General features: G+C 53.0%; 1 protein-coding gene across 1 annotated transcript; it reads right to left on the bottom strand.

The window, feature by feature from the left end:
• Positions 1-61: 61 nt before the first annotated feature.
• PEF1 (penta-EF-hand domain containing 1) lies at positions 62-16,429 on the bottom strand. The gene is made up of 5 exons (XM_047872441.1): positions 16,354-16,429; positions 6,619-6,919; positions 3,357-3,512; positions 2,726-2,869; positions 62-1,058 (listed from the first exon to the last, which is right to left on the bottom strand). Exons 1-5 carry the CDS (start codon positions 16,375-16,377, stop codon positions 829-831), a joined length of 855 nt encoding a protein of 284 aa, XP_047728397.1. The 5' UTR covers positions 16,378-16,429; the 3' UTR covers positions 62-828.
• Positions 16,430-16,680: the final 251 nt, after the last annotated feature.

Here is a 16,680-nt window from a genome sequence, read left to right as displayed (position 1 = left end):
GAATGGGCACGCACACGGGGGTGTGAACTGGAGCCAGGAAGTGTGACGGAAAACGCGGAACTCCAGAGTTCTGTCCTTTTATTGAGCTTACAGTTTCACTGAACTTTTGGCCCCAAAAGAAAAAACACACAACTTAAAAAAATAGCCTTGGCAGTGGGAGGTGACAACTGTCCCCTGGGGATTGAAGCCAAGCAGAGAATGGCAGGCAAGTGAGGGGTCCGAGCTGCAGAGGGGTAGCCTGGCCAAGGGTGCCCAGAGAGCAGGCGGTCCAAGCCCCCGAGCAGGGCCAGCAGCCAGGCAGCTACAACACACGTGGATTTGGGGACACAGGGTGGTGGAATCCAAGCCACTTGGTCCCACGGACAAACCTCCCTCGTGCTTGGTCAGCTTCCACTTCAGAGAAACTGGGTTCATCTGACAAGACGGTATGGGTGAAGGGACTCAGGTGCTAATGGCATGAGGCTGATGATCACTTACCCCTGGTGTCAGGGCGGAGAAGTGACAGCTAGAGGCTAGAGCCCAGCGGACTGGACACTAACTGGCATCTTCTGCTCCTGGCACGAGGCTGGGCCATTGAAATACTCAGGGCTCCAAGGGCATTCAACGTCCAGTCCTCTCTTTGGCCACCTCCTGTGTGGCCTCAGCTTAGGTCCCCGCTATTTGGTGACTGACACAAGACTCCCAGCCCTCTTCGGGAACAGCGCTGCATCGGGCAAGGGAGAATCTTTTTCTAGGAGGGACAGGAAAAGCGGAGAGGCCCGCATGCCTCTCCCGCTCTAAGGGGCCAGGAAAGGCCCCTGGTACACTCCACTCTACAGATGGGCTGGGTCATAGCATCCGAGAAGCTGTCATGGTGACGAAGTCCTCGAAGCTGAGCCGAATGGTGCCCTGTACAGCTGTGTCCTTCTCCCGGAAAGCCTCGGTCAGCACCTGCAGCTGGGTGCACACCTGGATGAAGCGGTCTAGCTGCATGGTGGGGTTGGCAGAGCGCGGGCAATAGCGGGAGACCAGGAGCTGGGTGAACTGGGGGCTCAGGTTGTAGCCCATTTGGGACAGAGCTGCAGGGGAGGGAGGGGCACAGAGAGCAGACACAAAACCTTACCACGAGCACCACCATCCACCAGCTCCGTGGAGCACGGCAGTGCAGGGGACTTGGAGGAGATGAGCGCCCAAACGGAGAGGACAGAGGTCCCTAGGGTCTGTCCAAGATGGTGGGAGCACAAAAGGGGCTCTAGCTGGATGGTGCCCTTAGCTGGAAAGCTCCCATCCCTTTCTCCAAATCTCCACTACTGCCTGTTCAGTCGGGCCCATGGGGTCCCTGAAGGACACGGGGCTAGCTCTTCTGTGACTCATGTGCATTACAGAAGGAAGCCCGCGCCCCCGGGACTAACCTTCCCGGGGCGGACATCAGAGGCGATACGACAGAGTAGACATGACAAAGTCCTGCTCCATAGTCGAGACAGCCCTTCACCAAGTTGCTTACCCTTGCTAAGCCCCTGTCTTATCATCCCTAAAATGGGAATAATACTTACCTTGTAGGTTCTAGTAAGGATTAAAGGAGGTGATCCTATAAAGCACTTGGCACGGTGCCGGACACATAACAACACTTTGTTATTTGTTAAAAATAATCAAATCGTCTTCCTCTCCCCAGGCGAGGCTGCTGGGCAGTTCCAAGGTCACGGCCTGAGTGCCGCTCTCTGTCCCTCCACCTGGGAGGCTTCCTTTGTTCCTCTCTGCACATCTACCAGCCCAGGCTAAAAGCTCCCCTTTTGCTACGTGGCCCTTGGGGAAGTTGCCTAAACTAAGCCTCAGTTTTCTCACCTGTAAAGGGGCAATAATAAGAGATCCCTCACCTAAGAGTGGGGAACAATAAACAGTAGCTATTGCACGGGCAGAACAAGTGATGTAACATATCAGAAGCGCTTCATACAGTGCCTGGCACACAGCGAGCGCTCCGTAAGTACCGATTTTGGTGTAAACGTCACCCTCACCAATACCCGTGACAGGACCCGGCATGATCAGTACAGGTCATCTCTGTTTCCTTCAACCAGGGCACAGACATGGTGAGCTCACCCCCACCCAGAGCTCCTCAGTCTGACTGAAATCCACAGTCAAGCAAGGAAGGGGCCAGGTTCTCAGGAAGCCCTTTCCCCCTCCCAGGTGGCAAAGCTCCCTGTCAGATTCTTATCACCCCACTAACCACCCATCTTGTAGAGTCCGAAATGGAACCAGACCTGGAGCTACGGCCTCAGGCCATCTTACCCGAATGCAACTTTTAACGTGGTCTGGATCCCAGGGTTGGGAAGGAAACTGCCTTCTAGCAGAGCTGGTAACAAAAACCACCTTTCTGAGTCCTTGTACAGGGCTCTTTCCATTCTGCATGCTAGAAACTAGAGAGGAAAGAGCCACCCAGGCCACACACACTGGTCTCAAAGTGCCCTGGGCCGCCGAGCTCCCATCCCCGAGGCTCCCTGCTGGCTGGTCTCTCTCATCTAGTGGTACCAGGAGTCCAGCCCCGATCCCGGAACCAGGTGCCCTCTTGCCCTGGATCTTGGCTCAGTGCCCCAGCCTGATCACAGAAGGGATGGGGAAGGGACCCGTGCTGAGTTTTAGAGTGTAGGTGGACATGTGGGAGTCAGAGGCTAGAGAAAACCCCCTTCCCTGCATAGGGAGTAAATGGAAAAGTCTAGCTCTGCCTGTGCAGAGTCCCCACCGTGGCCCTCACCTTGCTGCAGCTCGGTGTAGCTGATGGAGCCCGAGCGGTCCCGGTCATACTGCTGGAAGAGGTTCTTCCACTGCTGGATGAACTTCCACAGAGCCGAGAAACCATAGATGTCGATGCGGCCTGACTTTGTCTTGTCAAACATGTCTTGGGTGGAGACGGGGTGGAGGGAAGAAAAGCTTCAAGACTGAGGGCCGAGGGTCCGCGGGTACAACCCAGGCCGGAGTAGGAGACTCCACAGAGCCACGGGCCCGAGGCCCAGATGCTTGTACCTGAGACATACTCTCATCAAGTGTTGACCAGCCCCTACCCTTGGCCACCCTCAGCTCTAGCCCTTCCAGAACTGCGTATTCTCTGTACGCTTGGCAGCTGACCACCTCTGTGCCATCTGCTACTAGGGCAGGGGGTCCCACTCTGCAGAACGGAAAACGGCATGTGACTCAGCGGGGTCCGGAACTTGAGAAAAGATCTCAGGGAAGGAGCTCTCAGTCTAGAGGATCTCACCTTGAACCCAACTTCCTGCCTGAAATCCTCCCTGGCAGGAAGATTTCTCTTCAGAATGGCTGCCCAGCCACCATCAGGTCTCAGGTGGCACTGCCCCAGCTCGAGCCCACGGGGAAGGGCTAGGACTCACTTATCATCATGAGGCACGTCTCATCGTTGAACGAGGACCAGTTGGAGTTGACCAGAGCCTGCTTCAGCTCCTTGATGGAGATGTAGCCACTGTGATCAGAGTCTACGGACTGGAACCAGGAGTAAGCCTCAGGGTCCACGTTGGGAGGAACACCACCTGCAGGAAGGGGTGCAAGCCGGAGGAATTAGTCACAGGTCTCAAGGCCAGTGTGAAGAAATACTGGGGAGGGCTGGCCTCGGTGGCTCGCTGGCGATGGGTTTTCCTTACCCACAAAGCCTCACAGGTCCACCGACCCCGTCTCCCCTTAAGCCAACAGCCTCGTTCTCATGGAAGAGGACCTTCGGTGCAGACTCAACGAGTATTTGCAGCCGGCTTCTACTCTGTGAACCTGCTGGGCTTTTCCTACAGTGTTCCAGTCATTTCTCTCTTTGATCTTAAGTTTCTAAGGAACAGGGACTTTCCGGCTGACTGAGAATTCTCTGCAAAGAAGGATTATCTCTTCCCCAAAGACCGGCAACCCAAAAACATTTGCTGAGCAGCTACCAGGCACAGCCCAGGGATGAATATTTTGAGAGTCACAGCAGCAAGGGGCCCTCTGGTGTGGGAATCAGGTCTGATCCAGGTCTGATCTTCCTGGCACGGTGACAGCTGACATATTCTATCAGGAGTCACCAGAGTGTGCGTGGCCACACAACTCTACCTCTTCTCGTTCCCCATCACCTCCAACGCGAGGACCCATCCCCAAACCTCCCTGGAGACATCTCTGACACCCCCTCACCCCCACACACCCAGAGAGAGCTGCCCGGTTCTGTGAGATCCACACACAGGTGCCTCCTCCCCGTTCCGACGCACCTGCACTGGTTCAGACACCTCTCACGTGGATTGTTGTAACAAACCAAAATGCCTAACCAACCCATCCTTACAGCTACTCTCCGCCACCCTGTCTCTTTAGAGTAATCTCCAAAATTAACTCAGTTCTAACCCATTACCCCTCGCCTCAACTCAAACCTCTTTCAAGGCTCCCCACCGCCTGCAAAATAAAGTCCAGCATCCTTAACACAGCATGCCAGGCCCTCCCGCAACGTGGTCCATTCTTGCCTACCTCTCGCACTCTGTCCCCCTCGCAGCTCTGTTCCAGCCGAGATGGAGCATTATATACTCACTCTTAGCCACCCCTGCTCATTCCCACAGCGGAGGCTTTGCTGCTCCCCGCCGTGTAACCCTTTCTCCCTCGTCTCTCTGCATCCATTTCCTGTCTCCCTGCAACACCCAAATGAAATGCCGTTCCTTCCATAAAGCCTTCCCTATTCTTCCATCTCTGGACCGGCTTCCTTCCCCTCTCCTTTGTACTCCTTCTCTCTTATTCTTTTTATTAGTTTTTAAAAACTTTATTTTTTTGAGAGACAGAGTGTGCACGAGTGGGAGAGGGACACAGAGAGAGGGAGACAGAATCCCAAGCAGGCTCCGCACCATCAGCACAGAAGCTTGGATGCATGAACCGTGAGGTCATGACCTGAGCCAAAACCAAGAGTCAGATGCTTAACCGGCTGAACCACCCAGGCGCCCCTGGATCAGGCTTTAGGAAGCGCTGTTCCAGGGAGTCACTAGCTGCACTGAAAAGGAGACAAAAGTGGCCACACGAGGGGAAGCCGCAGATGGTGAGCAGCGAAAGGTCTGAGGCACATTTCTCCTCTCTCTGCAGCCCTAGAGATGATCTCTGGCCTCAGGCCCTAAGGGAATAAGCCTCCCAGAGAGGCTTCCTTCCCCTGCAGTGACCTCATGTGGGCTCACAGACGAGATTTCAAAAGGACGAGGGACTCCGCCATGAAGCTGCTGGGCTGAAAGCAAACAGCCAGAAGCTCTGAGCTCTGACAAGATAAATGCCACTGCCTCGGTGTTCAGAACCCCCAAGGTGTGAGCATCTCCCTCGGGGCCGCCCGCCTGGGAACGAGCGCGAAGATGCTGCAGCCGCCCAGTGGGGCCGCTCCCTGGAGGCCGTGCAGGTGCGCCAGGGCGGTTCTAGGTGCCGTGCTGCTGGCTTGGTCTCCTGAGGGTAAGCGTTCTGTGAAGAGGCTGAGTCCGTGAGGACACAGGGACCCAGGCACTCCCCCTCCCTGACCCCCAGTCTGCAGCCACTTGGAAATTTGCACTGAGCCTGAGGCCACCCACCAGGATTCTCTGCTTCCACTGGATCTCCAAGCCCCCCTCCCCCCGCCGCCGACCTTGTCCAGTACCTCACCTTCACTATCTTTGATCTTTATTCTCCCTGCGGCATTCTCCTGCCTGTCTCAGTACCTCTCAGTGGTAAGGCCCTCGTCACACGTGCTACCCCATTACACGCGGAATACCTCCTTGCTGAGATGTCCCCGAACGAGTCCTCGTACAGCACAGTGGGTACTAAGGCCTTCCCGCCGTGCCCAGCGTTCACCTGTACCTTCTCATCGAATCCTCATTAATCATCTCATCAGGTCGTGGCATTCACCCATTTTACGCGTGTGGACGATGAGGCACAAACAGGTGAAGTGATCTGGTCAGGTCAGTACGTGGTCTGGTATCTAAAGCCCGGGTTTTCAACAACTTCACTATCTTGCCTTTCTACACATAAGGGCCAATCTCCCTCCCCCAGAGATGGGTCCTCCCCGAGGTGCACTGCCTCCAGTTGTTTGCCGACTCCCCCGCCCCTCCCCTGCAAGAGTGCCGTAGGCCCTCTCCACTGCCTGGTGGCTTGTGGAGCCCCTCCGCAAGAGGACTATCCATTCCCATCCTACTGATGGTAGGTCAGGCTTGACCAGGGGCTGTGGTGGGGCCGACGGAACACAGGTGGAAGAAGATGTAAAGAACTTCAGCGCAGGAACTTTAAGGGGCACTGTGCTTTCCTGCCAGCCCTCCCCATCTTTCCTGCCACATTCGCAACGTATCTCAGGGGCTGCTCCTTCAGCCTGGACGTCGAAAGCACAGACATGTGGCTCAGAACCTCGGCAGCCAAATCCTCAGCCGCTGACACGTAAGCAAGAGTAAGTGAGTGCGAGCGAGCGATAGAAATACACGTCTGCTGTTGTAAGCCGAAGTGACTTTGGAGTTGTTGTTACCACAGCAAGTTAACTAACACGTTCCTTGTTCTGCTGTTGCAAGCTGGAGCCAGAAGCAAGTTGCTAGGGAGCCAGAGACGAGACTGCCCGCACACCCACAGGAAGGGCAAGGACGGGCCCCAGATAACTCAGAACAAGGTCAGAGGCACCTGGAGTCCAAGATCCCTACTCACCTGGAGGAGGTCCCTGTCCGTAAGGCCCGGGATGCTGGGCACCGTAGGAATTCGGAGGTGGCTGGCCATAGGGACCCCCTGGGGCCGCACTACCATATAGTCCTCCTGGAGTCCCAGGATTGGGGTGTCCATAGGGCCCTCCACCAGCCGGTGGTCCATAAGGCCCCCCGGGGGCAGGACCCCCGCCGTAACTGCCACCAGGGGGTACCCCACCGCCATACTGCCCTCCACCGTGGGGGGGTCCAGGGTAGTAGCTACCCGGAGGGGCTCCGGGCGCTTGTCCTCCAGCTCCTGGGCAGCCCTGTAACAAGAGCAAAATATCCGTCAGAATGATAAGGCCGGAAACCAGCCACAGTCTGGCACTTTACAGTTACAAAGCACTGCCACTGCCACCGCCCTCTTGCAGCTGACCCCATAGGCAGGGCTGGAATTATGATCTCGCTGCTCAGACGGGCAACCTGAGGCTTCCAGAGAAGATAAAACTTAGGCAAGATCGTACTGTCAACGACCTGTGAAGTCAGGGCTTGCTCTCCTGGCTCCCCTTCCTATCACGCCGAGGGGCTCCGTGGGGGCTGGGATCGTGTCTGGTTTGCCACTCGTATCCCCAGCCCCCAGTGCCGAATGGACGGATGCTCGGTAAATATTTACTGAACAAATGAGGAGGTGAATGAATCAAAATCCCAAATCCTCATCCTGTGCTACCTCCAGCCCTATGTGGCGAATTCACGGCGCAAATGTGATTTGCACCACACACCCCGACCCTCTTCGATCACAGACGCTGTATCGGCAGCATGGCTTCCTTATTCTAGAAGAGACTGAGACACAAAAGCATCTCACTCGTGACTCTGGGAGACAGGCAGGGGAGACCCTACTCCTCAGGCACCATAGTGCGATCGGTAAGAGGCAAAAAAGACCAGTCTGACTTCAGGCTCTGCCATTTATGAACTGGACTCATGACTTACCCTCTCTAAGCCTCAATATCCTTTGCTCTAAGTGGGAATAAAAATAGCGCCTATCCCAGGTTGGTATGTGAACGAAATGACACCGATCATGTGAAGTGCCCGACCCAGGCCCTGGCACTCAAAACACATTAACTATTAATAACAGCACCGTGCTAGGCAGGAGGAAAGCCAGGTCCAGAAAAATCAGGCATAGACCACGTGGAGGGGCTGGGACCAGGACCTGGGTCTCCCGGCTGTTGAGCCCAGGCCACGTGTATGGTAGCACACATACAAGGGGGTGCTCCCTCTCTTGTCCACGCCCCCACACCACTAGCCAGGGACCCGCAAACTCCGAGTGTTCAGCTACAACTCCCTAAATGACAGAGGGCAGCCCCAGCACATCTGCAGACAGGCTGGGCTCAAAGGCATAGGGAGCAGCTGGGCCCAGCTCTGAGGAGGGTACCATCTGGACGTGTTCTAGATAAACCTGTAACGCACACCAGTGGACTAGCTGCTGAGAGCCTGGACTTCCTCTTTTTATTGTGTTTGGTAGCTTCTGGGGCACCTTTCCTCAAGGCTAAGGCCAAATTCACACTTCATCTAAAGGAGGTCGGCTTGCTCAAGGAAGGGAGGCTTCTTGAGGGAGGGCAGGAAGAGGTCCTTCCACCTTCCCCACTCGGCATCGTGGGGGCTTTTCCACCCTGGAAACTGCCAGAGCTAGCAGCAAGTCTCCTTCACGGTGAAATCACAGACCAATCTCAATTCCAAACTCTGCACTCACCAGCTGAGTTCTCACCGTGGGCCACTGGCTTAATCTCCCTGTGCCTGTTTCCTCACAAGTAAAATATAATAATCTCTCCCTCACTGGAAGGTTCTGCTGATTACAAGAAATACATGCAGCAGAATTTTGTCAGTTTAACTCTTAGCTAAAGACTCTTCTGATAAAATGTAATTTTAACAGATAAAAGAAAGTTGCTTTGGTAGAAGCGAGGTGGGGGTTTCAGAGCCCCGACCATGCTGGCCCCCTCTCTTGTCAGATCCTGAGAGAGCTCTGTAGAAACCTTATGGTGACTCGAAAGACAGTTTGAAAACCACTAAAGTGGGGCGCCTGGGTGGCTCAGTCGGTTGAGCGTCCAACTTTGGCTTAGGCCTCACGGTTCATGGGTTCGAGCCCCGCACCAGGCTCTATGCTGACAGCTCAGAGCCTTCGGATTCTGCGTCTCCCTCTCTCTCTGTCCCTCCCCTGCTCTCACTCTGTCTCTCTCTCTCTCTCAAAACTAAACATTAAAAAAAAGAAAAAAAGAAAAAAAAGAAAACCACCAATGTAAGAAAAAGAATTCTCACAATAGTGCCTGGCAAAAGCAAACGATCTATAAATCTTGGCTGTTGTTATTATTATATTAATCATCATCGGCAAAGCCCAGGACCAGATAAATTCTTGGGGGGCGTGTATAAAGAAGCAGAACAGGGGCGCCTGGGTGGCGCAGTCGGTTAAGCGTCCGACTTCAGCCAGGTCGCGATCTCGCGGTCCGTGAGTTCGAGCCCCGCATCGGGCTCTGGGCTGATGGCTCGGAGCCTGGAGCCTGTTTCTGATTCTGTGTCTCCCTCTCTCTCTGCCCCTCCCCCGTTCATGCTCTGTCTCTCTCTGTCCCAAAAATAAATAAACGTTGAAAAAAAAATTAAAAAATATAAAATAAAATAAAATAAAATAAAGAAGCAGAACAGTCTGAAGGAGCAGTTAACTGAACAGTTAACTGAAGAGGCATGGAAACAGTCTCCAACATCTAACAAAACAGCAGAAGGAAACGGGTGCTGCGAATGGATGCATAAGCCATGCGTCATGGGACCAGAAAGGAAAGAGGGGGAGATCAGGGGAGTTTCCGGGAGAAAGCCGCATTTGAGCTGGGACAAAAAGAAGGGAGTTGGAGCAGTGTGATGGGAGGGGTGCCAGGAGGTGGTCATCTAACCTAACCCCTTCAGTTTACGGATGGGGTAACGAAGGAGAGGGGAAGGGAACCGGCTCGAATCACACAAATCACATGGAGCTAGAGGCAGAGGTGGAGGCAGACCACTCCCCACCACACCCGAGCCCAGTGACTCCCAATGCCTCCTGCTACAGTGCTCTTTCCTTAAACAATAGGGCACAGGATTCCAGCGTAGGATGAGAAAAGGGGTGGGGGGCCCTGCAGAGTCTGGGCGCACCCAAAGAACAGGCCAGACCAAGGCAGGAAGTAGCTGCTCCGCAACAAGCCCTGTGAGCAAAGCCATAAACTGGACCTGGCCTAGGGCACCTGAGGCACAGGCCTTCCCCCTGGAAAATGCCCCCAGGCCGCCAAAGCAGGTGTCGCCAGGCAGGTCTTCTGACCCTCCTGCTGTCACATTTCAGGGGCCTGCTGGGTCTGGTGCAGTCTGGCAGCAGCTAAACCCTTTCTGGTCTGCCCTGTGTTAGAGCCTTTACCTGCGCAGTTTACAGAGCACTGAGAGAGAGAGAGAGAGAGAGAGAGAGAGAGACAGACAGACAGACACGAGTGCTCCTGGAAGAATCCTGCCAACAGTCCTCCAACAGAAAAAGGAAGATTTTTCACACCTGTGAAATGACTTCATTCAGCAAGTATTTATAGAGTGACCACACCGTACTAGGTATGGGGCGGGGCAAAACTAAATAGGGCCTATCCCTATGTGGCCCAAAGTGGTTATGATACAGTTTGATCCGTGCCATCAGAAAAGTCTACTTAACTGCTATCAAGGAGACATAAACAGAGTAATTTGTTCTGTTCGTTGAATGACGGATGAGCAATCAAATGAAGAAATGCATGAAGTGGATCAAGGAAGGCTTCCTGGAGGAGGCAGGAGTGATACTGGAGGGGGCCTTGAAGGATGCACGCGCATTCCCTAAAAGGAAAGCAGGAAAGGACATTCCAGACAGGAGAGAGAAGATTGATGAAGGCACACATCTATGAGTGAGCACAGAGAGGTGGGGGAATGGCCTGAAAAGTGGGGGGGGGGACAAGAATGCAAGGTGAACTCACAAAGGCTGGCTCTTTACAGGCTCCTTGACCAAGCTCCCCTCCTGCTGCATTTCTGTTAGCTGGTGAGTTACTGGTGTCTTAAGGTATTTTCTGTCTGTCTCTGCCTCCTCCATGCAACAGTGGGCTCCCCGAGGCCAGACACTGGGCCTCATTCATCATGGTACCCAGGGTCCAGCACAGTGCCTGGCACCTGCAAGCCTCCATAAATATTTGAACAGATGAATACCACTCTAAAGAGTTTGGGCTTTATGCCTGAGGAAACAGAGCGCCATAGAAGGGTTTCCAATGGAGGAGGAACGTGATCAGAGCGTTGTTTAGAGAATTAACCAGCAGCGGGGTGGAGGATGAGCTAGCGGGGGAGGCAGCAGCCCAGGTGCTAGGCAGGCAGGGCTTGAACCAGACAGCAGACTTAGACATGGAGGGAGCAGGATGGGTTCTGAAGCTATTTCGGAGATAGGCTAGACATGACTTGACGACTAATTCGATTAGGGAGTAGATGGAGGGGGAAGGAAAGGGAAGTGTTTAGAATGACTCAGGTTTCCAGCGTGTACCCACGAAGGAACTGGAGCCTCCAGGCTGCGGAGGAAGTTTGGGGAAGATGGTTTCCAGGGTCACGGAGTTGTTAGCGAAGGTCTGAAGCAGACATGAAAACCGGAGTCCCTGACTCCCTGTTCTTTTATGCTACTCCATGCTGCCAACCCTTTTGAGGCTTTTTCCGAGAGCATTTCACGCTGATCAACACAAGACTGTGAAAGAAAGAAAAAGACGGGAGAAGTCCCGCAACCACGGTTCCCAAAGCATCACAGAAAACTATCCCTAGGTCTTCACTAAACGCAAATAAACATTTGATATACTGGGGCAGGGAAGGGGCAATTCACATTGTACTGAGGTTCTGCTAGGTGCTTCCAGTTCAACTGACCCTCACTGATCCTCAGTCCTGTGAGGAAGGGCTATTGCCCCCATCTTACAGATGAGAAAATTAAGGTACAGAGTTTACTAATGTGCCTGGGACAAACAACTAGAACAGAGGAGCTGGGATTCAAAACGGGGCCTCTACTCTACCACCCTCTGCTGTGTTCACTCAATTGTGACTGAACAGGGACTGTCCTCCATGTAACTGTCAAATACGAGGGGTTTCTACAGTGGACAGGGCTGAAGCGGGAAGGTGGACTGGGTGATCTTTCAGACGCTTCAAGCCCGGAAATCAGGACTCAGAAGAATCTTACTCTTCTTCCAGCCCAGCGCCCAGACCTGATTTGAGAAGCACAGGACTGTAAGAGACCCCCAAAGGCCCTCCAGTCCAACCTCTCAGTAGGTGATGGAATCTCTGCTGCACCATCTTGAACCTCTGTTTGCATTCACGCAAGTAGTGGGGAGCTCAGCTCCCCCTACAGGGCCTACTCAAGAAGCTCTGTGTTTTCCTTCGGCTCTGAGCATTCATTCATTCTTCTACCCCCAAGACCCTCGTGGAGTTCAGAGATATCAAAGGCGGGTGCATGCCGAGTCCTGAGGGGGAAGGGAGTAGGCAGGCTGCCATGCAAACGGAGGCCTGTGCTCGGGGGCTGTGCCTCAAGTGTCTGCTGGAGGAGGCGACAGCCCATTCTAAGGGGTTAAACAATCAAGAAGACAGGAGTGGTCTGGGCATTCACCAGCAGAGCCTCCTAAAATATTTAAAAGGCCAGAAACCTGCAGCCAATAGACAGTGGGCCAAGAACTGTCCCAAGACTTCAATTACCGCCTCGGTGCTGACACTCCAAAATCGTCTGTCCAGTTCCATCTCTCCTGAGCTGCAGACCCACATTTCCAGCAACCTCCTGGATCTTCTCTCCAAATGTATCCCTCCCTCTGTGTCCCCATCTCAGCGAACAGTACCTCCCACCCAGTCACCCAAACCTGAAACCTGAAACCCCAGTGCCCTCCTGGGCACCTCCTCTTTCCTCCCCTCCACCACCCCAATTAGGCACTGAGTTTTCTCAATTCTACCTCCCAAATGCTTCTCAAATCCATTTCCACCAGGTCGCTGTTCTCTGTAATCAAGTTCACTTCAACCACTTTGAAACTGGTCTCCCTGCCTCGTCTCTCCTGCTTCAGTCCATTCTCACAGTGCCCCATGGTGCCAGCTCCAAAGCACAAAGGAGAGAAGACTCTTCAACAGCTCCCCTCATTAGTCAGGATGAAGTCCGCACTCCCTCGAAAGGCATACAAAGTCCTTTACGATCTGGTCCTTGCTTACCTTTCTGGTCTCGTTTCTTAGCCGTTCCCCCCTCTTCACTACATATGAATCTCCTGAAATTCCTCCAAGATATCGGGCTCTCTTTTCCCGACCTTTGTGCACGCTAGTCCCTTCGTTTTCTTCACTCAGCTAAGGCCGATTGGTGATTCAGCTTTTGGCTTAAATGTCACCCCCCTCTAAGATTTCCTCACCCCCAGGCTTAGTTACATGTCCCTCCTGTGCTGTCCTAGTGCCTTACACTTACTCCCATTTAATACTTATCACACCGATTCTACCATTTATCCATCTGTATCACTCTTTCCTTGGAGTATTTACTACATGCCAAACACGACGCCAAGCACTTTACGTGGATTATCTCCTTTAATCTCTACAGTAACTCTTGAGGTAGGTTCTCTTATGACCCCATTTTAAAGAAGGGAAAACTGAGCTTTGGACTTTTGCAAGAAACTTCTGCAAGGAAATGGCAGAGCAGGGATATGCAGCCAAATCTCTCAGCCTCAGAGACCAAGCTCTTACTCACCAAAACCCATCAAGGCTGCCCCATTCCCACCCAGGACCAAAGAAAGGGTCCTTGAGTTTTATGACTTTATGACTCCCAACACCCAGTCCATGCTTGAGGACCCCACGGCTGGAGGCAGTGGCAAATGAGAGGAGTTTTGACTCCCAACAATAGGATGGAATCCTCTAGGGCCACGTACTTACTGGGTGAAGCGGGGCTGGTGTTAACGAAGCCTTTGGATGCTCTAAAACAACCAGGCACTTTCTTGGAATACCCTGGACCAGGAGGGACAGGCAGAGAAGGGTATAATGGCGGGATAAAAGCATTTCTTCTTCTATTCTAGACACATTTCTCTTCGGGCTCCTCTTCAGTATTTCACTCTGAGCATAAGCCCAAGCAGCATGGTAACAGCAACTGCGGGAGCAAGAGCCATCACCAGGCCCTGCACACCCTTGGTATCAGCAATGTGCCAAGCTCCCTGCAGGCTTCATCGTATTTTGTCTTGATTTCAGCCCTATGAAGGCAGAATCCTCCCTTTTTTTTTCCCAACCTTTTTTTTTTGTTTGTTTGTTTTTTGGGACAGAGAGAGACAGAGCATGAACAGGGGCGGGGCAGAGAGAGAGGGAGACACAGAATCGGAAACAGGCTCCAGGCTCTGAGCCATCAGCCCAGAGCCCGACGCGGGGCTCGAACCCACGGACCGCAAGATCGTGACCTGGCTGAAGTCAGCCGCTTAACCGACTGCACCACCCAGGCGCCCCAGAATCCTCCCTGTTATCATTCCTCCCTTTCTAAAGGTGAGGAAACTGAGGCTCAGAGCCCGTAGATGGTTTGTCCAAAGGCACATAACTATTAAGTGCTAGAATTAGGATTCTAGCCCAGTTGTATCTAACCTGGAAGTTCAGGCTCTTAATTTCTATGTCATTGCCTCTAGGATGCATACAAATGAACTCCAGATGCTTATTAAGATGTAGATTCTTGGTTCCTTCCTGGGCACAGAATAGGTCTGAGGTGGAACCCAAAGGGGTGCTTTTTAAACAAGCTCCTAGGTGATCGTGACACAAACCATCCACCGAGAAACAAGGCGTGATGGCAATGTTTTCTCAAACTGTGTTTCTCCAGAATACTAGTGTTACCAAAAAAAAAAAAAAAAAAAAAGACCAGACATTAAAAAAGCGGCCAGTTGAGGTGGGGGGGTGGGGGGTGGCAGGGAGCTCCATGGTTCAGTAAGTTTAAGAAATACTGCATATTCTGGGGCGCCTGGGTGGCTCAGTTGTGTCGAGCGTCTGACTTCAGCTCAGGTCATGATCTCACAGCTTGTGAGTTCGAGCCCCGCATCGGGCTCTGTGCTAACAGCTCAGAGCCTGGGTCTCCCTCTCTCTCTCCCCTTCCTCCACTCATGCTCTGTCTCTGTCTCAAAAATAAATACATAAAAAAAAAAAAAAAAAATACTGCATATCCCAGTCCTCTCTGGCAGATTTACAAAGCATATTAACAAATTAAGAATTCAGAGATGCCCCATGTTGAATAAACTTATTCAGTAGTATTTAACAGACTATTTCCTAAACCTACCTAAACCACAGAATCTTCCTCTATTAGCAATACCTATTAACATTTCATAAGATCCAACAAATGGAATGGAACTTCAGAAACCCTGCTAGGTTATGCTTCCTCCTGACCTCGGCCCATGCCAGCCTTTTTTTTTCTTTTTTTTTTTTTTTCCTACCTCTGCTAGATCCGCAATGAAAGGAGTTCTAAGTTCTAGCCCTCACTTGCTACATGTGACCTTGAGCAAGCCACTTAACTTCTTTGGGCTCCTTCCTCAGCTATAAATTGGGGATAATAATCTCTGCTAGAGATTCGGCCTACAGGACCTTCATCACTGAGATAATAAAGGTCCAAATACTGTGTACAAAAGCCACAGAGTGCCGCACTTCCTCGCCACTCTTTTGGCACGTGACTATACTCAGCGGGGTGCTAATATCCCATATATTTGTTTTCCGATTTTCCCTGCATGGGTTTTATCTCCCAAATTAGTATGACCTTGGGCAACTCGAGAGCCCTCCCTGGGCTTCGGTTTCTTAAAATGAAGGTATTTGAGGAACCCCGCCCCACCACTGGCTTTCTAGGAGTGTAGAAAAAAATCAAAATAGTTACACTTTTAGAAGTACCAAATGCTTTACAAGCATGACTTCATTACTCTTCCTAGCAGCTCTATGAAGTAGACCCTATTACTGGGCCCTATTTTACTAAGGGGGAAACAGGCTCACAAAGGCAATACACCCTTGCCTAGCTGCTCAAAACTATTTAAGTGATAGAGCCAAGGTGTGAGCTTTCCTCTGACTCCAAGCTGAACTTTAACCACTCTACCAATCTGTCGTCCAACAAAGGATTCTGGCGACAGAATCCCCTTGCTATGATGTTCTTGGTTGGATCAAAATGGGCTGGAGGTGGGCAAGGGCATGTTGCTGAGGCTTCCGGGTTCTGCTGCCTGCCTAGAGACTTCAGATGAGTTCTGCCTTCTCTGGGATTCACTTTTCCTACGCGTGAAACGGAAGTGTGAGACTAAGTAAGCAAGGTCACTCGTGGAACCCCCGAAAACCACAGATTCTCCTGATTGTTCGCGTGCAGTATGTCAGGGTGTGTTTTTCTCCGACGCCCCCAACGATGCCGACGAAACCGGTGCTCTCAATGTCCTGTTGGCGTTGGTGAGGCCGCAGGGAGCCCCCGCGGGACTCCTGAGAAGGTGTGGGGCCCAAGCGGAGCCCAGCCTGGTTACGTGGGGTCCAAGGTCCCCAAATCCTCGCCGGCGCGACGTCAGAGGGGGCGCGACGCGACCTCCCAGACCTGTAGCACTGCGTGACGTGAGACGGGCGCGACCGACCAGCCCTTTTGCCTTCTCTCCCGCGCGAGACCTCACTGAAGCCAGCTTCAGCGTGGGAAGGGCGCGGAGAAAGCCGGGAGAAAGCAAGGCAGGGCCGGGGCCTGGATTCGGCGAGGCCCCTCCTGGAATCGCCCGCCCCCCACACTCACCTGCCCGTACGGATAGCTGGCCATGGCGACTCGACGTCACACGCCGGCGGTGGGCGGAGCTTCCCGGTCCTAAACCTGCCCCGCCTGGGCCTGGGGGGCGGGCACGCTTCTAATTGGGTGTCCGTCGCTGTCTATCTTGGGCGCACGGGCCGTCGGGAGTGACGCTACAGGGCGATGGTCGGGTGCCTCGCGGAGAGGCCCGAGGAGCTAAGGGCTGGGTGGAGGTTTCCGGAAATCTTGTTCGCTGTGTTCGCGGTGCTGTTGCTCCCTTTCCTGACCTAGCCTAGGCCCCAGGACTGCTCAGGCCCGGGTATTTGGTGAGAAGCT

This window comes from Prionailurus viverrinus, chromosome C1 (assembly GCF_022837055.1).
Source record: "Prionailurus viverrinus isolate Anna chromosome C1, UM_Priviv_1.0, whole genome shotgun sequence".
Taxonomy (NCBI): domain Eukaryota; kingdom Metazoa; phylum Chordata; class Mammalia; order Carnivora; family Felidae; genus Prionailurus; species Prionailurus viverrinus.
The sequence above is the reverse complement of the archived record's forward strand: the minus strand, read 5'-3'. Positions and strand labels throughout refer to the sequence as shown.